Source organism: Coregonus clupeaformis, chromosome 17, assembly GCF_020615455.1.
Source record: "Coregonus clupeaformis isolate EN_2021a chromosome 17, ASM2061545v1, whole genome shotgun sequence".
Lineage (NCBI taxonomy): Eukaryota > Metazoa > Chordata > Actinopteri > Salmoniformes > Salmonidae > Coregonus > Coregonus clupeaformis.
In genome coordinates, this window is record NC_059208.1 from 2399446 (window position 1) to 2422033 (window position 22588).

General features: G+C 47.0%; 3 protein-coding genes across 5 annotated transcripts in view; 1 reads left to right on the plus strand and 2 right to left on the minus strand.

Moving 5' to 3' along the window:
- Positions 1-214: 214 nt before the first annotated feature.
- On the minus strand, positions 215-10286 carry LOC121543892 (meckelin). 2 transcript variants are annotated; one of them, XM_045226612.1, is made up of 29 exons: positions 10071-10286; positions 9503-9591; positions 9055-9145; positions 8772-8871; positions 8581-8647; positions 8409-8480; positions 8058-8120; positions 7781-7935; positions 7509-7617; positions 7328-7414; positions 6953-7018; positions 6490-6643; positions 6289-6409; positions 6091-6196; positions 5949-6005; positions 5589-5687; positions 4525-4623; positions 4375-4383; positions 4190-4279; positions 2776-2875; positions 2501-2646; positions 2200-2340; positions 2023-2103; positions 1757-1873; positions 1537-1653; positions 1262-1369; positions 1040-1142; positions 657-799; positions 215-568 (listed from the first exon to the last, which is right to left on the minus strand). In XM_045226612.1, the coding sequence occupies exons 1-29, from the start codon at positions 10255-10257 to the stop codon at positions 488-490; spliced, it is 2958 nt and encodes a 985-aa protein (XP_045082547.1). In that variant the 5' UTR covers positions 10258-10286; the 3' UTR covers positions 215-487. The 2 variants fall into 2 exon arrangements, with proteins under 2 accessions (XP_045082547.1, XP_045082548.1); XM_045226613.1 differs by lacking the exon at positions 4375-4383.
- Positions 10287-10399: 113 nt separating this feature from the next.
- LOC123492918 (RNA-binding protein 12-like) lies at positions 10400-12636 on the plus strand. Of its 2 annotated transcripts, none has more exons than XM_045226614.1 (2): positions 10400-10494; positions 10804-12636. In XM_045226614.1, the coding sequence occupies exon 2, from the start codon at positions 10835-10837 to the stop codon at positions 12545-12547; it is 1713 nt and encodes a 570-aa protein (XP_045082549.1). In that variant the 5' UTR covers positions 10400-10494; positions 10804-10834; the 3' UTR covers positions 12548-12636. The 2 variants fall into 2 exon arrangements, with proteins under 2 accessions (XP_045082549.1, XP_045082550.1); XM_045226615.1 differs by having other exon boundaries at positions 10859-12636.
- A 6448-nt stretch (positions 12637-19084) lies between these two features.
- Positions 19085-22588, minus strand: part of LOC123492944 — a 15113-nt gene continuing 11609 nt past the window's right edge. The window contains exons 2-10 of the mRNA XM_045226699.1: positions 22451-22582; positions 22132-22271; positions 21886-22011; positions 21534-21579; positions 21351-21428; positions 20266-20648; positions 20077-20181; positions 19563-19677; positions 19085-19444 (exon numbers count right to left, since the gene is read on the minus strand). Of these exons, the coding sequence (XP_045082634.1) occupies positions 19401-19444; positions 19563-19677; positions 20077-20181; positions 20266-20648; positions 21351-21428; positions 21534-21579; positions 21886-22011; positions 22132-22271; positions 22451-22582 (1169 nt within the window). The 3' untranslated portion in view covers positions 19085-19400. The remainder of the gene's footprint in view (positions 19445-19562; positions 19678-20076; positions 20182-20265; positions 20649-21350; positions 21429-21533; positions 21580-21885; positions 22012-22131; positions 22272-22450; positions 22583-22588) is intronic.

Consider the following 22588-nt stretch of genomic DNA (forward strand, 5'->3'; position numbering starts at 1 on the left):
CACTTCTGCAGAAGTGCTGTTTCCTGGCACATGTTAAGTTAGTAATTGATGATCCCAGTACAGCAGCCAATAGTTCATGTGTGGATGGTTTTAAGTAGCACATAATCCTTCTCTAATCGTCTATCTTCACCTCGCTCCATCCCTCAAGCCTCTCTCTCTCAATCATCTCTCTCTGTATACAGGACCAATAACAGATGAAGCTAATGAGACAATATAATCAGACACATTGTTTTAATTTGTACAAAAATATCACATAGAAAAACTGAATTACAACATTTACATCATCAACCCAGTAAAGAACATGTACAAAATACTGGAAAAATACTGTGTAAACAAGTAGAAAAGCATCTGAAAAAATAAATAAAAATACACATTAGAGGCTGCCGAAGCTGTAAACAAAACAATTAAACCGCGCTAGTCACACAGATACCAAGGCTGTTACATACTAACAAGGCATGGCATACTATCATCATTCTGACAGCAGGAACTATATAAGGAATCTCTGGTCCACCAATGTTTTGTTGGCCAGGTTTCTCCGCCCAATACCGTTACGGATTAATCGAAAGATCTAGAACAGAAAATAAATAGAATGTAATTTTTTTACTGTTGTACAACTAACACAGACAAGTACAAGTACACACACAAACAATACTGACCATTTGCTGTGCGTATGTGAGTACGGCTGCCAGTATGAAGCTCTGTGCTCCCAGGTCAACCACACAGAAGAAGAGCGTGTCAAAGATCAACAGAGTGGCTTCGTTCCCATAGAACAGCACGTCACTGAACGAATGGGACTCATCTGTCAGAGATGAATAAAGACATATTTCAGAGGTCATACAGGTGCAGAGGCTTGTCCATACAGACCATACCGCTATATGAACCACTACTTTGGTAGGCCAGTTATCTGCAGCCCACACAGTGTGTGTACAAAATGCTTTGTGTCATGTGATATAGAGAGAGTATTACTGGTGTATCTGTCAAGTAGTGATATAGAGAGAGTATTACTGTTGCATCTGTCATGTGATATAGAGAGTATTACCATTGTAGAAGATGCTCTTGTCCATAGGCTCCATGAACTCCATCCCTATGACGCTCTCAAAAAACAGTTTGTCTCTCACAACGTATTCCATGTCCCGATGGGCCTACAGGGACACACAACAAAACATCAGGTGAGGGGGTGTATGTGTGTGCTAAAGTGATTATAACAGATCCCAAGAAGTGGGTCATGGTGTGTGTTTGTTCTGGTGTGTTTATATCTGACATGGTCTATGACAGATCCTAGGAAACGGTTCATGGTGTGGTAGGCTTTGGTGCTCTGGTCAAAGGGGTGTCCTGAGGCTGCGTCCACCAACCGCGATGGCCCAGTTCTCTGTTAGAGACAGACCGATGCAGAGGCTCGTTCAAGGCGATAAAACATAAGATAATATTCCGATAAACACATTGTATAGAACGGACAAAAAATATCTGTCATGTTGATTATAATGATATTAAACAACACACACACACACACACACACACACACACACACAGCCCCACCCTGCTGAGGGGCTCCAGGATGCGGTCGTACTGCTGGCGTAGTCGGCTGGTGATGGAGATCTGGAAGGTCTGAGTGTCTGTGTTGGGAAGGAGACCTCTCTGACCACACAGAGACTCCTACAGGGAGCGAGAGGGAGAAAGGGTTGAATAGCCTTTTATATCATAACAAAATACACACATCCCAATCCCATACCCACTCGCTCTCTCTGTGTGTACGTACGGCCTCTCTCTTGAGGTTGATGTTCATCTCCTCCATGTTGGTGTCAGCGTGGCCGTGGACGGAGCGCCCGTGGATGTAGTAACCAAAACACCTGTGGGACAGCAGCAACACCGAGATCTAAGACAGAAGAAAAACTTTGTTTAAACGACTGACAGCATTACAACAGCAGCAGGAGCAGTTCATCATCAGCCCATTTCACTTTTACAAAATGTGCACGGCAGTTGAGACACACACAAAATGTACATGCTGCTGAGAGTGATACTCACGTTGCTGATGGAGCAAAGGTCCACAAACTGGCGGATCTTATCCTCAACAAAACGCTCATGGAACGCAGCGAAGAAAATTATCTGCAGAGAGAAAGTGAAACACACAGAGTGAGAAAGCCTGTCCAGAGACACACTGGTGACAGGTCCGACGTCTGCAGTTCATAGGGGTGTACCTACCTGCAGCAGTCCCATGCAGAGCCAGAGTGTGGCAGCCAGGCCGTAGCGCAGCGTCAGGCTGTAGGGTGGGAAGTAGGACTGAGGGGGGCGCTGGAGATCTGACCATGGGTCCCTCAGGGCCAGACTGGAGAAGCCAACCACCTAGATACACAGGGAGAGAGAAAGAGAGCGCGAGAGAGTCACAGAGAGAGCGAGAGAGATAGTGTTAAGAAAGTGATTTGAAATATAACAGGAGTGAGTGCTGCCATTTCTCTGAAGGGAAAGAACCAAAGAGAGAGGGAGAGGGAAGGAGGGTGTGTACCTCTAGTAGGAAGAGCACAGCCATGATCTGGAAGGTGGGGCTGATCTTGCGTATGGTCTGAATCTCATTCCACTCATTGGCCACAAAGTAGGTCCTCCAGATGCTGACAGGAGATGGGTCGCGCTTCGCCTCACCGTTGCCATCGCCTGACAACAACCCAAATTACTGCTCACTTCCATTTCAGAGAGACAGAGGGCTAAAACAACTTTCAGAGAAAAGGGAAAGCCAGATCACCAGCATAAAACAACAGGAAAAGGCGTTTCTTGACTACGTACCCTGGATGGTCTTGTTGGCTTTGCCGCGCGGTCTCTCCCAGTCTATGAAGAAGATATCCACTGACAACTGCTGGATCAGCTTATGGAGAAACTGCACAGTCTGGAGGAGAGGAAGACATTTTAGACCAGTGGTAATCAAACTTTTTCAGCAGGGACCCCTTTTCTTTCAGCAGGATTTCTCGTGACTCACAAATCTAATGACCGATATTAACGAACGATATTGGCCTTTTGTTTTTACGATATATCGATATCGGCCGATAATTCCACCAATATTTTATAAATAGGATGAAAAAGGTAAATATGTTCCTTTTTCCCCCCAACTTTATTATTACGATTAGGAGGCTCAAACACAAGGTTACCACAGGAAAATGGGAATTCGCATTCTCAGCAAAATCTCTCACAGACCTCTCACAGTCCAAATCTGCATGTGCTTCAGGGAAGAGAACAGATCTGTGAAGTAGTACAGTGAAGGAGCGACTGCTCAGCTGCAGTGTTTTCCCTGTAAAATCCAAGGGTTATTATTTGACTGTGCGTGCATGTTTATATTAATATTGTGTTCCGAATGTTTGGTCAGAATCTGTGTGTGGGTTTGGGTGTGTGCATGTGGTGTTCAATCATGTGGTGTTCCTAGGTGTGGATTGATGAGGCCTTCAGATCTTCTCTTATGCCATTGGCACCTATGCCACCGCCTCGGGAAAAAATGTCAGGAAAATAGTTTCTTCTCCATAAGATTTGTTTTATGAAATTGTGAAATAATACATTATTAGGATTCTTGGCATCATAACGACGATAGTCAGAGGAGTTGGACTGCAAGTTTCAACAGATTCACCTATATTAACAACAGCCCTATTTTCCTGACAGTTTTCCCATAGGTGTGCCACAAAGCGCAGCTCGGAATCCTTAGTGTTGGCACACAAAACAGAAAAGTCTTTGAATTTTGGAACTAGTTCATACACTTGTTTGAGTACGTTGCAGCATGTCATCCCACCCACCAGGGGGTACAGCCTGCTCGAGCTCTTATTACCATCATCTATGTCTAAGTTGGCTTTACGTGGTTTGAACAACCAATTGATATATTTACACAACCTTAAAATCTGTAAATGGCCATTTTTACACCAACAAATAACATTCCATTTATTTTGATATCTTATTAAAAGTAAGAGAACCAATAAACACATTTACTAAATAACATTACATTTTTCAAATAATCTGTACTGTAATATTCCCCCCCAAAAAAGTATATCATAATTTCCCCATTTTCTTTTTAAATATATATATTTGTTAACGTGGTGACCCCACTGCAATTCCCCCGTGCCCACACTAGGGGTCACAGCCCTGACTTTGAATACCACGGTTTTAGACAAATAGAAACATACACATAACTCAAGCTATCAACAGGGTGGGAAGGCCTCACCTTGAGAGCGAAGGCACAGCCCACATACGCCATGAACCTCTCCTCCTGCGGACCTGGCAACGGTAGCAGCACTGACACAAAATGCTGGGCCTAGACACACACACACACAGCATCAAACACTGCAGAAGAGGGAAGGAAGGGAGGGGGAGAGGAAAAGAGGAGGGGAGGAGAAGAGAAAGACTTGCCTCCACCGTCTGAGTGTGCAGCCCAGGTGAAGAGAGGAGAGAAAAACTTAAATAAAATCATATAATCCGTATAAATAGGAGTAAAGACTAGAGACAGGTCAGAGGTAAAGCTGTACAAGAGGGTGAAAGGTCTGCGGGGTCTCCGTCTACCTTATAGAAGATGAGCCAGTACAGGCCTGTTCCCACGGTGATGATGAAGAAGACATTAGCCAGATCACCAGCATAAAACAACAGGAACTTCAATACGGTCTGAGAGCAAGAAAAACAGAGGGGTGGGAGATGGAGTAAAATAGAGAGGGAGAGGTGGAGAGAGAGAGAGAGAACGGCGAAGAGCGAGAGAGAGAGATAGAGGGAGAGAGAGAGGCGGAGAGAGAGAGGCGGAGAGAGAGAGAGAGATAGAGGGAGAGAGAGAGGCGGAGAGAGAGAGAGAGAGGCGGAGAGAGAGGCAGAGAGAGAGAGAGGCGGAGAGGTAGAGAGAGAGAGGCGGAGAGAGAGAGAGGCGGAGAGAGAGAGAGAGGCGGAGAGAGAGAGAGAGGCGGAGAGAGAGAGGCAGAGAGAGAGAGAGGCAGAGAGAGAGAGAGAGGCGGAGAGAGAGAGAGAGAGAGAGGCGGAGAGAGGGAGGCGGAGAGAGAGGGGGGCAGAGAGAGAGAGAGGCAGAGAGAGAGAGAGGCGGAGAGAGAGAGAGAGAGAGAGAGAGAGGCGGAGAGAGAGAGAGAGCGGAGAGAGAGAGGCGGAGAGAGAGAGGCGCAGAGAGAGAGAGAGAGGCAGAGAGAGAGAGGGGCAGAGAGAGAGAGAGAGAGAGAGAGAGAGAGAGAGAGAGAGAGAGAGGCGGAGAGAGAGAGGCAGAGAGAGAGGCGGAGAGAGAGAGGCAGAGAGAGAGGGAGGCGGAGAGAGAGGGGGGCAGAGAGAGAGAGAGGCAGAGAGAGAGAGAGGCGGAGAGAGAGAGAGAGAGAGAGAGAGAGAGAGAGAGAGAGAGAGAGAGGCGGAGAGAGAGAGAGCGGAGAGAGAGAGGCGGAGAGAGAGAGGCGCAGAGAGAGAGAGAGAGGCAGAGAGAGAGAGGGGCAGAGAGAGAGAGAGAGAGGCAGAGAGAGAGAGGCGGAGAGAGAGGTCAGGGAAAAGATATGACAAACATGCAATTGAATTCTACAACTAAATAAATGCATTTGGGGGTTTAAGGGTTAAAAGTCAATGGTTACAGGTCAAAGGTCAGGTACCTCCATGTCAATGAGAGGAGATCCAATCCTCCTCTTCCAGCTGGCGGTCTTCACCAGGGAATACAGAACAGAAACGCCACCCAACACACCTAGGGCGATCTACACACACACACACACACACTAATCATTATAGTCTTCACTATGTGCCTCCTGTAGCTCAGTTGGTAGAGCATGGCGCTTGCAACACCAGGGTTGTGTGTTCGATTCCCATGGGGGGCCAGTATGAAAAAATTTACGCACTCACTAACTGTAAGTCACTCTGGATAAGAGCGTCTGCTAAATGACTAAAATGTAAAACATGAAAATCACAACAGCATTACCCTTCTGGTTCTCTGCCCCCTGGTTACCATGGTTACTCACATCAGTCTTCATGTGAGCCTCAGTCTGGTCCATCTCATACTCCACAGCAAACGACACCTAGAACACACAGCAGTTACAGTGGGATCAGGGATGTGTGTGTGTGATGTGATAGGTGTGTGTGATGTGTTTGTGTGTTACTCACAGAGACAGTCTGTGTGTTTGGGTCAGTGATGAGGACATCTGAGTAGGTCACAGAGAGGAGAGGAGGGAACACCTGCCCCTTCTGAGTCCCTGGCACCAGCTGGAACCTATGTCACAAACACATCATGTTTTCACACCCTGCTAACATTGATGAATGCCTGTAGTCCCACATGGATGTGTGTTTGTGCGTGCAACTCACCCAATCCTGATGCTGCTTGCGATGCGTATGACTTTTGGCAGAGAGCTGAGGCTCTTCTCTCTCCCACTCAGAGTGTCCACCAGTAACACACGCCTCGATAGGTACCAGTCGTTCAAGTTACCTACACACACACACACATCAGTTATTCAAGATACTTGTTGAGGGAGAAAGGGTTTAAAACAAATGTACCCCCCCACTCACCCCGGTTGATGAACTTCCTGTTGTATTCTTGGTTGAGGTTGCGTGTGGGGAGGGGGAGCAGTCTCCTGTCCTCTCCTCGGCTCAGATCCACAAACACATCGTAGAATAAAGGCTCAGCATACACACTCAACAGGTCTGCTATGGAGAGAACACACTACACACACACACACACGTAACAGAATAGGCGCTGAGTGAGAATGCGAAACAACTCTGTCACCATGAGAGAACACTACAACATGTGTTAAAGAGATCGAGACAGGGCTTGACTTGGACAGGAGCTCACTGGAGCCGAGTACCGGCACTTCACATGTTCTACTGCTTGAGCTCCTGTTCCTCGTATAGAATATTAACTCAAAAGTATTGTGGAGCTCCTGCACCTAAAGATAAACAGTAGCGGCACCCAAAAGGAGTCCCGGAACCTATTTCAGTCCAAGTCAAGCACTGGATAGAGATAGACACTCACAGTCTCCTGGTAGGCAGTGCCAAAGGTGTAAGCTGCCTCCTGTCTCCTGGCAGTGTCTGGACAGAGCTGGAAGAGGAGACATTTGTCACTTTCCTCATGTCAAAACTAATAATGATAATGACTGATCTATGACTGAGCTGTATCATGAAACACTGGTGTCTCAACACTGGAACCAACAGTGTGATGGAAAGAGGACCACCTTTAGGTTAGACTCACACAGGGCTCTGCCCCCACCCTCCGGTCGTTACAAATATTACTACAGTAGACAGCTCGGCTTGAAGGTCAATATGAATGTGAGTGATTATGAGACTACAAAGTGTGGCAATGCAAGACTAGCCTTCACTAGGCAGACTCATGATGAACTTCCTGTTTTACCTGCAAGTTGTTTCCTCCCACTTTCTCCCATTGGAGGAAGTCTCCTCTGGCGTTGTAGACAGCAGCCACTAGATTGATGTCTGTATTCTGAGAAAGAGTGACAACACACATAGAATCTGAGTAATCATCATAGATGTTGTGGTAATAGTGTTGGGTCAATGTGTGTGTGTGTGTTACTGACCCTGTTGCGTCCCTTGAAGCTGAATCCAGTGGGAAGTGGCTCTGTCTGCAGCACGCGGTTGGCCAGACCCGGCTGGTCCCCGTAGTAAAGCCATGGGAGATTGGCTCTCCTAAAGTCACAGGGGCAGGAATGGACAGTTCTATTGACTGATCTACTCCAGCTTTTACATCATTGGTTCAAAACATGGGTTAGAGACTCCAGAGCAAGAGTAGATCTTTGGAAGGTGTTTTAGGGGTTATAGGTTAGGGGTCAGAAAAGGGGTTAGAGATTACCAGTAGGATATGTCCTGTGTAGACCCCAGGGAAGCGGTAGCTCTGAAGATGGTGTTGTAGAGACCACAGGCATCATTGGCCACGCTGCCGAAGGAGTGCATGTTCATCACACACATGTTCCCCAGTGCCTGGCATGCTGTCAGGTTAGTATACACCTGTACAATGCACACATACCAACACGGTCAGGTTAGAGAACACACACCACACACTGACAAGCGCACATAGATCGTACAGGGACAGAAAGGTGAACAGGTATTTGAGAGGTTTTATAATTTACCAAGCAGGCAGCTGCTGAAGAGTAGAGGTTTGTGGAGAACCATGCCGACTGCACAGGAATGGACTACAGGGGGAACATACCACAGAGAGTTTTACTATACCTCCACAGTAACATAATTACAGCAGACTCACTGATGCTCTGGCCCCAGTTTTTCAAAAAAGTTACAGTATCCATCTGGATTTTGCCTATCGGATAGGATTAAAGCATAGAAATAGAATGAATACAATGGAAGTCCCCATTCAAGTCAATGATTAATCCGTTCTATTCATTCAATTTCTATGCATTTAATCCTATACGATAGGCAAAATCCAGATAGATAACATTTGCAAAACTGGGCCAAAACTGACTTACCAGCTCAGCATAGTTGACGTTTGGGTTCACGGCTGTTTGGAGGTTGTTGGGAGGGAAACACAAACCTCCAGCCTGTAAAGAAACACGACATATGATTCACGGATGCTCTAGACTTGTGTTTCATTTTAAACCCATACATGACACAAATGCGTAGTATAGAGGGTGGGCTCACCAGGATGTTGGAGCCACACATACAGGACTGAGAGGTGTTGATGAAGGAAGCCTGGCATCTCTGACACCTGACAGAGACAAGAGAGCAGAGTCAGACATAGACAGACAGACGGGCATTAAACAGTTCAAGCAGCATGAGTTTAGAGCAGAAACATCAGTTGTTCTGCAAGAAGACTTGGCTGTGTCTGGTACCTGTCTCCGTAGCTGTTGGGGGCTGAGAGGGCAGGTTCAGCTCCATTACACACCTCACACCTGGCCTCTTCCAGAGGGTTCCCCTTGACATCCCGCTCCACTACAGCACAACAACACAGCATTAGTATCACACAGCACCGCACCAGAAACACCATCACATCCCCTGTAGACGTGGCTCCTCTAGCTGCCGTCTCACCCAGTATACTCCCAGCTTTACTCACCCAGTATACTCCCAGCTTTACTCCCAGCTTTACTCACCCAGTATACTCCCAGCTTTACTCACCCAGTATACTCCCAGACGGGCACTGACAGGTTCCCTGCTCAGTCAGACTGCCCGGACAGAGGATACACCCATAGCCATCCTCTGTTACTGCCTACAGGAGACGGGCAGAACAACACATGCAGTTCAGCACCAGTGGAGGCTGCTAAGGGGATAACGGCTCATAATAATGGCTGGAACGTAGCAAATGGAATGGCTTCAAACACATAGAAACCATGCGTTTGATGTATTTGATACCATTCCACTGACTCCGCTCCAGCCATTACCATGAGCCCGTCCTCCCCAATTAAGGTGCCACCAACCTCATGTGTTCAGCACACTTCCCAGGACAATCTGTATTGACTGAGACCTTTAAAAATGGTCGGTGAACGATAAGTAAATTGAAATAGCTGATATTGTAATGTATTATATGGTGTGATGTACTGTCTAGAAGTACAGAATCAGAACATACCCGTTTTTCTAGTGGACACTGCTGACAGGTGATGGAAGCTCCGTTGGTGGCAAGAACTCTGAACCCAGTCACACATTCACAAGACAGACCTGATGAAGGAGGAAAGGGTAATTGGTTAACACAAGAGATTATAACAGTGGACACAGCTGTAGGTTACGTTGTAAACCATCAGTGCCATTTCTCTCAGCAAACAATATCTGCAGTAATCTTATTGACTGATGAACTAACGAACATAGTCTAAATGTAGGACAATGCAACAAATGCCAGGGCAAAATTGTCAGCTTTAGCTAGCAGGCCAGTTTACACTATATTAGCTGCATTATTATCCAATGTTAACTAGCTAGCTAGCCAGGTGGTTTACTGCAATACATTCCTCCCGTACGATTCGCTGTTGCTGTATTTAAGTACTATTTAGCAAAGATGGTTTAGCCTGTTCTATTATTACACGTAACGTTTTAAACAATACGGTTGACTCTACAACAAACCCGGACTGGCGTCGATTAGCGTACTGCTAATTAGCTAGCCAGTTACTCACAGTAACCAACAACAACACTAGTGATAAACGCACCCGTTGCACTCGTCCTCTGGTTCGGTCCGCATTTCACACAGGACAGACTGGAGATGTCGTAGAACTGTTCCACGCCGCAGTCTGCAGGACGCTGAAACGAAATCGTAAATTGCTGGGAGTGAAGTAGGTTTGATTTTATTGTTAGAAATAGTGCCAATCTGCAGATGTACACAAGTAGCGTCGCCATGGTGAGAAACTGACTTCCTGTTATTTTACCCACAACCCCTTCTGGCTTTTTGGGCGTGTGCTCGCGCCATTTTGACCGCGCCTCCCTCCCTCCCTATAAAACTGTGCGCATGCGGCAGATCATGCACAGAGTGTGGTCGGGCTCGAGAAGGCAACTTTTAGGTTGGTCAGCATCAAAGATAATTACGATATAAAGGTTAAAATACAAAGAAGCCAGAGTTTTTATCGTTAACATCTGGTGAGTAATTTGAGGAGTTGAGCTGTTTACATTTTTACTTGAAATATTCTTTAAAATGTCGTGGCACACTGTGCCTCCGGGCTAAGCCAACCAGGTGTTCTTCATAATAATCACCCACGTGCCAGCGTGCATCAGTTATCCTGTTGTTTACCAAACGTGTTCAATTTTAACAGAAATTCAGGAATTTGGAGAATATAAGCAATAATAATGTGCCCATTCAAATGTTTATCCTTTGTTGCTGTTCTTTGAATGTATTAAATAACTATATTTCTACTTCATGTTAAAGACTGTTTGTTTATCTGTTTCCAGATCTCTGGTTGCCAGGTAAAATAAGCAAAATATGACCATAGTACTTCGGTTGCAGGGTCTGAACATTGAGGCCGGGACTGAAGACATACGCAGATTCTTTACCAACTTGTACATCCCAGAAGGTGGTGTATACATTATAGGAGGACACCTTGGTGAAGCGTTCATTGTTTTCACTACAAAGAGAGATGGCCAGCATGCAATGCGGCGCTCTGGAACTATTCTTCGAGGGTCTCAGGTGACCCTACATATTAGTAGCATCGCAGAACTGCAACGAAAAATGGAGTCCAAACTACAGAGGGAGAAGCTCCTTCCAGCGCTGTTACCTGAAAATAAGACTTTGCCGCCCCCGGAAGCGCTCTTGCCCGACCCTGTCACAGCCCTACTGATCGGCCTTGTTGCTGCTATCCAAGGACTGCAGTCTAATCAGCCAGGAGAGCACAACAATGCGGCAGCAGCACCTGGTCCTGTGCTCAGGGTCGATAGCACAGCTGTGCCTGTGGGTGAGGTAAGGAGACCAGAGGAGGCTTACAGGCCAAGGCCAGGCTACGTCAGGCTCTTTGGCCTGCCAAAGACTGTCACCAGGCAGGAGATCTGCCACTTCTTCAAAGGCCTGTTGGTCCAGGATGTGATAGCTAATGTGAAGCTGGGCATGAGCCATGGCTGCCTCGTAAAGTTTGGGCATGCCCAGGACGCATGTGACGCTCTGAGCTTCAACCACCAGCGACTGGGCCGCATCAGTGTGGAGGTCCGTGGGGCCTCTGAGGAATTGTGGCGCTATGCCATCCAGCAGTGTCAGAACCCTTCATATGACCCCTTGGAAAACCCCTTGTATAGCCCCACAACCCAGAAAGATAGAACCTCGTACAAATCCCAAGAAATACCCTCGTATACAATCCAGAGAGATGGACCCTCATTAGAATCAAAGGAAATGCAGCACCAAACCCAGGAAAGGGCAAGGCCCTCATACAGAACCCAAAGACAAAGCTTGTATGAGCCTGACAGAGAAACACCCATGACCTGGGCCAAGAGGCTCTCCGAGGACCGGTCGCTGTCACGGTCACCCAAGAGGCCCAGATCCTGTGAGTCCCTTTCGCCGAGCGTGGAGTACTGTATCATGGCGCAAAATCTATCCAAAACAATAACGAAGACTGAGATAAAAGAATTGTTTGGCTGTCCGAACATCGCCAACAGCAAAATATTACACTTACTGAATAAGGATAGCCAGAGGACAGATACAGCGTTTGTAGTATTCGACCAAACGGAAGACTACATTTATGCTTTGAACCTGAACGGCTGCCATGTTGGTTCCCAGGCCATAGATGTTTCCTCCGTCACCAAGGAGAAGATGCAAGCCATGTTGTCAACTGAAAGACACCATGGCAACCCCAAGACAACGCCAAAGGTGTCAGAGCGAAGCGAGGAGGAGAAACATCAGATTGAGAGACCCAGGGTGAGTCAGTTTCCCACAGGACAGACATGTGTTTACATACGAAACCTCCAATCAGATGTGACGAAAATGGAAATCAGAGATTTTTTCTGCGAGCTCCCTCTGGCTGAGCAGTTTATCTACATGCTGCATGATCAAGAAGGCAACGGCATCGGTGAGGCCGTGGCTCAGTTTAAAACTGAGGATTTTGCTACACGGGCCCAGAAACAACATGGCAAGACATACATGGGGACCAGAGTGCTTCTTACCTGTATCAGCTTCCAGCAGATGGAGGACATATTGAAAAGGAATCCATGAGGAAAGACAACCTACTCATATTTACATTTTTGTCATTTAGTAGACGCACTTATCCAGAGCGACTTACAAGTGCATACATTTTCATACTTTTTCCCCCTACTACTTCCCCCGTGGGAATCGAACCCACAACCCTGGCGTTGCAACGGTCATGCTCTACCAACTGAGACATACTGGACAACTGTTGACCAGAGCCACATGGGGATCTGGTCAGAAGTAGTGGACTATATGAGGGATAGGGTGTCATCTGAGATAGGCCCTTAAACTCCAAAGATGGCACTTTAGGACTGAGCTTGTCACTGGAATGAGCATCTTTGAGTCGTAGTGGATTTGGGAAGTGTTACAACCCCATACCCTTCAGTCATCAACAGTTACATTTGGACAGCAAGTCTTCACTGGATATGCAGTCTGGATGTGAGTCAATATCCATTCACTGTTACTGAATGATTCCAACTTTAATTTCAAGACCTCCCATGGTACAGAGGCCCTTAATATGTACAGTGGGGAGAACAAGTATTTGATACACTGCCGATTTTGCAGGTTTTCCTACTTACAAGGCATGTAGAGGTCTGTAATTTTTATCATAGGTACACTTCAACTGTGAGAGACGGAATCTAAAACAAAAATCCAGAAAATCACATTGTATGATTTGTAAGTAATTAATTTGCATTTTATTGCATTACATAAGTATTTGATACATCAGAAAAGCAGAACTTAATATTTGGTACAGAAACCTTTGTTTGCAATTACAGAGATCATACTTTTCCTGTAGGTCTTGACCAGGTTTTCACACACTGCAGCAGGGATTTTGGCCCACTCCTCCATACAGACCTTCTCCAGATCCTTCAGGTTTCGGGGCTGTCGCTGGGCAATACGGACTTTCAGCTCCCTCTATTGGGTTCAGGTCTGGAGACGGGCTAGGCCACTCCAGGACCTTGAGATGCTTCTTACGGAGCCACTGCTTAGTTGCCCTGGCTGTGTGTTTCAGGTCGTTGTCATGCTAGAAGACCCAGCCACGACCCATCTTATATAATATAATATATATAATATGCCATTTAGCAGACGCTTTTATCCAAAGCGACTTACAGTCATGCGTGCATACATTTTTTTTTTGTGTATGGGTGGTCCCGGGGATCGAACCCACTACCTTGGCGTTATAAGCGCCGTGCTCTACCAGCTGAGCTACAGAGGACCACATCTTCAATGCTCTTACTGAGGGAAGGAGGTTGTTTGCCAAGATCTCGCGATATATGGCCCCATCCATCCTCCCCTCAATATGGTGCAGTCGTCCTGTCCCCTTTGCAGAAAAGCATCCCAAAAGAATGATGTTTCCACCTCCATGCTTCACGGTTGGGATGGTGTTCTTGGGGTTGTACTCATCCTTCTTCTTCCTCCAAACATGGCGAGTGGAGTTTAGACCAAAAAGCTCTATTTTTGTCTCATCAGACCACATGACCTTCTCCCATTCCTCCTCTGGATCATCCAGATGGTCATTGGCAAACTTCAGACGGGCCAGGACATGCGCTGGCTTGAGCAGGGGGACCTTGCGTGCGCTGCATGATTTTAATCCATGACGGCGTAGTGTGTTACTAATGGTTTTCTTTGAGACTGTGGTCCCAGCTCTCTTCAGGTCATTGACCAGGTCCTGCCGTGTAGTTCTGGGCTGATTCCTCACCTTCCTTATGATCATTGATGCCCCACGAGGTGAGATATTGCATGGAGCCCCAGACCGAGGGTGATTGACCGTCATCTTTAACTTCTTCCATTTTCTAATAATTGTGCCAACAGTTGTTGCCTTCTCACCAAGCTGCTTGCCTATTGTCCTGTAGCCCATCCCAGCCTTGTGCAGGTCTACAGTTTTATCCCTGATGTCCTTACACAGCTCTCTGGTCTTGGCCATTGTGGAGAGGTTGGAGTCTGTTTGATTGAGTGTGGACAGGTGTCTTTTATACAGGTAACGAGTTCAAACAGGTGCAGTTAATACAGGTAATGAGTGGAGAACAGGAGGGCTTCTTAAAGAAAAACTAACAGGTCTGTGAGAGCTGGAATTCTTACTGGTTGGTAGGTGATCAAATACTTATGTCATGCAATAAAATTCTAATTAATTACTTAAAAATCATACAATGTGATTTTCTGGATTTTTGTTTTAGATTCCGTCTCTCACAGTTGAAGTGTACCTATGATAAAAATTACAGACCTCTACATGCTTTGTAAGTAGGAAAACCTGCAATATCGGCAGTGTATCAAATACTTGTTCTCCCCACTGTATATAATACCAATGGATGTATGCAGCAAATCATTCTACACCTGCAGGTTGACTAAATGCATTTCAAAGTGTGTGACAATGTTTGAAAACCAGCAACAGTATATTAGACTATCTACAGGACAGCATTTCATTTGTCTTGACATTCCTTATTGTTTATTTCTTTATTGGAATCATATTACACAGAAATGACTCTTTATGAAACATATTGTCAATATTTTTTTCACTAATTAAATGTTACCAAAACTACCTGATTTTGATTCAAACTCATTTTATTTATTATTAAACTGTTTTCAATTTCTAGTATGATAGTATGTCATTTCACTGCTTTTGATATGGTAGATTTAAGGTCATAACTTGAGCCAGCAACATTTCTCACACAGCTGGAGAAGCATAGACGGCACCCCTGAGAGCCAGTTAATTTTTTGTTACCTACTAACTCTGTTGGCTCAGATAAAATACTACTCCTGGAATCCCCTGGGTGATGCACAGTTCCAGTTTTACAGCAAAGGAACAAAAGCCACCATACAGTGCATTCAGAAAGTATTCTAAAATGGATTAAATACATTTCCCCCCTCATCAATCTACACACTATCCCTTAAAGACAACGCGAATAGTTTTTTAGAAATGTTTGCAAATGTATTAAAAATAAACAGAAATACCTTATTTACATAAGTACTCAGACCCTTTGCTATGAGACTTGAAATTGAGCTCAGGTGCATCCTGTTTCCATTGATCATCCTTGATGTTTCTGCAACTTGTTTGGAGTCCACCTGTGGTAAATTCAATTGATTGGACATGATTGGGAAAGGCACACACCTGTCTATATCAGATCCCACAGTTGACATTGCATGTCAGAGCAAAAAGCAAGTCATGAGGTCGAAGGAATTGTCTGTTGAGCTCCAAGGCAGGATTGTGTCGAGACACAGATCTGGGGAAGGGTACCAAAACATGTCTGCAGCATTGAAGGTCCCCAAGAACACAGTGGCCTCCATCATTCCTAAATGGAAGAAGTTTGGAACCACCAAGACTCTTCCTAGAGCTGGGCAGAAGGGCCTTGGTCAGGGAGGTGACCAAGAACCCGATGGTCACTCTGACAGAGCTCCAGAGTTCCTCTGTGGAGATGGGAGAATCTTCCAGAACCCCAACCATCTCTGCAGCACTCCACCATTCAGGCCTTTATGGTATAGTGGCCAGATGGAAGACACTCCTCAGTAAAAGGCAGATGACAGCCTTTTGCCAAAAGGCACCTAAAGGACTCTGACCATGACAAAAATATTATCTGGTCTGATGAAACCAAGATTGAACTCTTTGGCCTGAATGCTATCTGTCTATCTCTGTTCTCTCCTCTCCGCACAGGCCATACAAACGCTTCACACGGCGTGGCTGCAGAAACTCTAATCTGGTGGTCCCTGCGCGCACGACCCACGTGGAGTTCCAGGTCTCCGGTAGCCTCTGGAACTGCCGTTCTGCGGCCAACAAGGCAGAGTTAATCTCAGCCTATGCCACCCTCCAGTCCCTCGACTTCTTGGCGCTGACGGAAACATGGATTACCACAGAAAACATTGCTACTCCTACTGCTCTTTCCTCGTCTGATCATGTGTTCTCGCATACCCCGAGAGCATCTGGTCAGCGCGGCGGTGGCACAGGAATCCTCATCTCTCCCAAGTAGACATTCTCTCTTTTCCCCCTGACCCATCTGTCTATCTCCTCATTTGAATTCCATGCTGTCACAGTCACTAGCCCATTCAAGCTTAACATCCTTGTCATTTATCGCCCCCCATCCAATCCTCATTTATTAAGTCAAATGACACCGCTGGTCCTGCTCACACTGCCTTACCCTATGCTTTGACTTCTTTCTCCCCTCTCTCTCCAGATGAAATCTTGCGACTTGTGACGGCCGGCCGCCCAACAACCTGCCCGCTTGACCCTATCCCCTCTCTTCTCCAGACCATTTCCGGAGACCTTCTCCCTTACCTCACCTCGCTCATCAACTCATCCTTGTCCGCTGGCTATGTCCCTTCCATCTTTAAGAAAGCGAGAGTTGCACCCCTCCTAAAAAACCTACACTCGATCCCTCCGACGTCAACAACTACAGACCAGTATCCCTTCTTTCTTTTCTCTCCAAAACTCTTGAGCGTGCCGTCTATAGCCAACTCTACTGCTATCTCTCTCAGAATGACCTTCTTGATCCAAACCAGTCAGGTTTCAAGACTGGTCATTCAACTGAGACTGCTCTTCTCTGTGTCACGGAGGCTCTCCGCACTGCTAAAGCTAACTATCTCTCTTCTGCTCTCATCCTTCTAGACCTATCTGCTGCCTTTGATACTGTGAACCATCAGATCCTCCTCTCCACCCTCTCAGAGTTGGGCATCTTCGGCACGGCTCACTATTGGATTGCGTCCTACCTGACAGGTCGCTCCTACCAGGTGGCGTGGCGAGAATCTGTCTCCGCACCACGTGCTCTCACCACTGGTGTCCCCCAGGGCTCAGTTCTAGGCCCTCTCCTATTCTCTCTATACACCAAGTCACTTGGCTCTGTCATATCTTCACATGGTCTCTCCTATCATTGCTACGCAGACGACACACAATTAATCTTCTCCTTTCCCCCTTCTGATAACCAGGTGGCGAATCGCATCTCTGCATGTCTGGCAGACATATCAGTGTGGAAGTCGGAACACCACCTCAAGCTGAACCTCGGCAAGACGGAGCTGCTCTTCCTCCCGGGGAAGGACTGCCCGCTCCATGATCTCGCCATCACGGTTGACAACTCTGTTGTCCTCCTCCCAGAGTGCAAAGAACCTTGGCGTGACCCTGGACAACACCCTGTCGTTCTCCGCTAACATCAAAGCAGTGACCCGATCCTGTAGGTTCATGCTCTACAACATTCACAGAGTACGACCCTACCTTACACAGGAAGCAGCACAGGTCCTAATCCAGGCACTTGTCATCTCCCATCTGGATTACTGCAACTCGCTGTAGGCTGGGCTCCCTGCCTGTGCCATTAAACCCCTACAGCTCATCCAGAACGCTGCAGCCCGTCTGGTGTTCAACCTTCCCAAGTTCTCTCACATCACCCCGCTCCTCCGTACACTCCACTGGCTTCCAGTTGAAGCTCACATCTGCTACAAGACCATGGTGCTTGCCTACGGAGCTGTGAGGGGAACGGCACCTCCTTACCTTCAGGCTCTGATCAGTCCCTACATCCAAACGAGGGCATTGCGTTCTTCCACCTCTGGCCTGCTGGTCCCCCTACCTCTGCGGAAGCACAGTTCCCGCTCAGCCCAGTCAAAACTGTTCGCTGCTCTGGCAACCCAATGGTGGAACAAGCTCCCTCACGACGCCAGGACAGCGGAGTCACTGACCACCTTCCGGAGACACTTGAAACCCTACCTCTAAGGAATACCTGGGATAGTATAAAAGTAATCCTTCTAACCCCCCCCCCTATGAACGGAGCAAAGTAGAGCGATCCTTGATGAAAACCTGCTCCAGAGCGCTCAGGAACTCAGACTGGGGCAAAGGTTCACCTTCCAACAGGACAACGACCCAAAGCACACAGCCAAGACAACACAGGAGTTGCTTCGGGAAAAGTCTCAATGTCCTAGAGTGGCCCAGCCAGAGACCGGACTTGAATCCGATCAAATATCTCTGGAGAGACCTGAAAATAGCTATGCAGTGACGCTCCCCATCCAACCTGACAGAGCTTGAGGGGGATCTACAGAGAAGAATGGGAGAAACTCCCCAAATACAGGCATACCAAGCTTGTAGCGTCATACCCAAGGCTGTAATTGCTGGGAAAGGTGCTTCAACAAAGTACTGAGTAAAGGGTCTCAATACTTATGGAAATGTGATATTTTTTAAATGTTTAATACATTTGCAAACATTTCCAGAAACCTGTTTTTGCTTTGTCATTATGGGGTATTGTGTGTAGATTGATGAGAACTATTTAATCCATTATAGAATAAGGCTGTAATGTAACAAAATGTGGAAAAAGTGAAGGGGTCTGAATACTTCCCGAATGCACAGTACATCCTGGGATTGCGTTCAGGCCCAGCCAATCAGAATGAGTTTTAAGACAGAAACACAGCTGTCGGGGTGCCTGGTCTCAGATGATCCCGCAGGTGTAGCCGGATGTGGAGAAAACGAGGATGACCAACTTAAACAGCATTCAGTACGTCAGTAACCCTTTTACCTCCAAACATATTTTTCCCTAAACATTTGACACTTATTCTCTCAAACGTAATTTCTAAACACAACACAAGATATATCCAAGAAACCCCAGTAAAGTATTTACCAAAATCACATACGAATACAGACAATGGTTAAAACTAAAAGTCAAACTTTGGTCTAACCTATTAATGTCAAAAGAAAAGTTATTATAAAAACAAAGTCTGCACTAATAAGTACACAATTGTTTAAGAGTTTCTGCTTTGAAGGAAAATTATAACTATAAAAAAAACAAATCCTCTGTTCAGTGGCTAGACAGACAGCTGCAGACCCCATGGACTCTCAGGGTATATCTTGGGGGGGTGAGGCGGAGGTGGTGGATGGGTTACCCCAGGAAGATGGTTGTGTCACGTGGTGATGGATCAGTTAGTTGTAGTACCTGGATGGACCATCAGAGTATCTGGAAGGGCCTGCAGAGAGGAGATAAAATAGATGACTGATGTACTGTAGATTATTTCTGAACAAAACTACAGCCATTAAAAGGCTGGACGTGTGTGTATTTAATTTGTTGACCGAGGCTGTGCGTACCGGAGAGGTTCCCAGAGAGGCCACCTGAGAAGCGGTCACTACCGCTAGACATTCTGGGTGAATCGGAGTAGCTCATGGAGCCCAGCGACGAACTGCTCTTCATACTAGGACCCTGCTGGAGACACAAACGCACATACACTGAATAAAGAACAACATCAAAGGCGACCAACTACTGAGGAATTCTTTGTGGTTTCCTGAATCACATCATCTACCTTACATCTATGGGAGTACAATAGGAACAGGTTTAGCCACAGTAAGGAGGAGGTGGGATGTTAGGATGCATTTGGGGAGAGAACACAGAAGGTTCTAGAGCACTACCCTGTAATGCCATAATCAACAGCAATAAATCAGTGACTGAACACACAGCCAGACAGGAAGTGGGTTACAGGGCTCTGTATCAAGTCTGCCATTTACCCTCACGTCACCAGTTCCTGTTGCAGGAAGCACCTGAGAGCTGCATGTTACACTGGTACTGCAGCTGACATAGAGCGTGGTGTGTGTGTGCGTTGCATACCGAGGAAACACTCCTAAGTCTGTAGTCCATCAGGACGTCTGTCAGCTTCTGTGTCACCTTCAGTACGATCTGAGCATCGCCCTCATTCTCGATCTGGAAATTGTCCTACACACAGGAATCAGACACTCAACACACAGCACGTTTAAATAACACGAGAAAGCGTAGTCTCACACAAGTGGTTCCACCCACCAGGTATTTGAGCAGTGTAGAGGGAAGGCTGCTGCTTTCTGGTACTGCTCCCATCAACCCCTGACCTGATCCATTCCCCATCTGTCCCCCTCTGAACTCCTCAGGGTAGCGGCTTCCCGGACTCTCCCCCAACAGCCCACCCTGGCCAAAGCCCCCGTCCCTTCCCCCTCCAAGCCCAAAGCCATCGGCTGAACCACCCAGCCTCTGACCCCCTATATTGTCAGGGTAGCCTCGGAAGCTCATGTCCCTTTTCTGGAAGGCCGCAGAGGGAGTGGAGCGAGACAGGGGGTCAGAGTAGCCCCCCATACCACCCATGGGGTAGTCGAGGAGGCCGTCTTGGAGAGGGAACTCCCCTGGGAACAGAGGCTCTGCAAACCTGCCACCTGGAGGGAGACAAAATAATGCATTTGGACTAGTAAACAACACTGCATCCCAACATACCCCAGTCAAGCTCACAACAAAAGTCTTATCACCTCAGTAATCTCTGTTAACCCGGAAGTAAAATCTTGTGTAATTTGGTCAGCTGCGTGATTAACTTCTGTATTTATACGCGTTAGAAATTGAGAGTTACGACAAAAGGATGTCTCAACCCTAGCAAATGGAAACTCTCAACTACCCCCCCCAAAAAAATTGTAAAGTGGTTATCCCACTGGCTATAGGGTGAATGCACCAATTTGTGAGTCGCTCTGGATAAGAGCGTCTGCTAAATGACGTAAATGTGCCCTTGAGCAAGGCACTTAACCCTAATTGCTCCTGTAAGTCGCTCTGGATAAGAGCGTCTGCTAAATGACTAAAATGTAATGTAAATGTAACTAAAGCCCGCCTCAACGCGCAAAGGACTCGAGGCAAAGCAGTTTAAGCACCGCCTTCGCCCAATCCCGATACGGACAAATAACCAGTGACGAAAAACACAAAACCGGAACTAATGCTGCTCGGATCTCACGCATCCCATTCAGTCCTTGCAGATTATCTCGGTCTACATTCAGAATCTGCCCACGGGAGATTATCACCTCAGAGACATTCACATTTTAGCAGACGCTCTTATCCAGAGACAACCTTCCACTTCTCCCCACACACGCTCTCACCTGGTTTTGGTCCTCTAGGTCCCATCCCTCCTGGCACTCCCATCCCTCCTGGAGGCCCCATGTTGGGGATTGCTGAACCTGTGATGACAGGGAGAGACGTCAGAACCACAGTACATCTAAAAGCAGACTGAGCACAACGAGATTCAGGCATACAATAACTTGAGAATAAACAGAAAGACGTACGTAGTCCTGCGAACGCTTGGACCTCACTGGGCTCCTTCAGAATCACCTGAAAGATCATACAGAATCAAGTCAATAACCAACAGCAATATATTTCCCCCTGACGCATCTCAACAGTCTGCCGTGTCTTCTCTTCCTCTCCCCCTTCTCACCTTTAGCTGTCCCCTGCCCTCTCCCCCTTCTCACCTTTAGCTGTCCCCTGCCCTCTCCCCCTTCTCACCTTTAGCTGTCCCCTGCCCTCTCCCCTTCTCACCTTTAGCTGTCCCCTGCCCTCTCCCCCTTCTCACCTTTAGCTGTCCCCTGCCCTCTCCCCCTTCTCACCTTTAGCTGTCCCCTGCCCTCTCCCCCTTCTCACCTTTAGCTGTCCCCTGCCCTCTGCCTTCTCCAGCTCTGCTGCTGCTTCTTTCACCTTCTTCCTCACTTCATGGTCCTTTGTGGCAGCATTCTCCGCAAAGGGCATCTTGGCAGAATGGTTTTGCTTCTGGAGAACAGATGAGGCCATACAGTTATACAGCATCATAACACAGACCTGTAGTTCCAACAGCCTTTTACAGGGACTTTTACTGTGAAAGTTTACAGTGACACACACACGGGGCCTCACCATGTATCTGAAGGAGTGCTTCCAGCCCTTGATGTGAGCCAGCATGTCAGTCTGCAGATGGCTCACCTTGCAGAGTTTACACTGGTAGTGGGGCGGGACTGACTTACTGGGGCTGCGGTACTCCCACACATATTGAAGACCTGCAGGACACGAGTGACAGCTCACACAACCAACCATGGGCAGGGAAAAATCCACAACCAATCACAGAGCCCCATGAAGCCTATATTAGTGAAAGAGTGCAATGAAGTGACTTGACTTAAACCTCTTGGACCCTTTGGGCATAGGGCGTCTACCATGGTGCAATGGAGTAGGTACTCACCAATGACTGTCTCACCAGTGATGGCCTTCAGCTGTTTGGTCAAGGAGGGGATGGTCTGGACCTTTCCCGCCTTGGTGGTGAACACTGGGAAATGCACAGAAGTCAACACACAAAGCGCAAACACGGCAGAGACTGCAT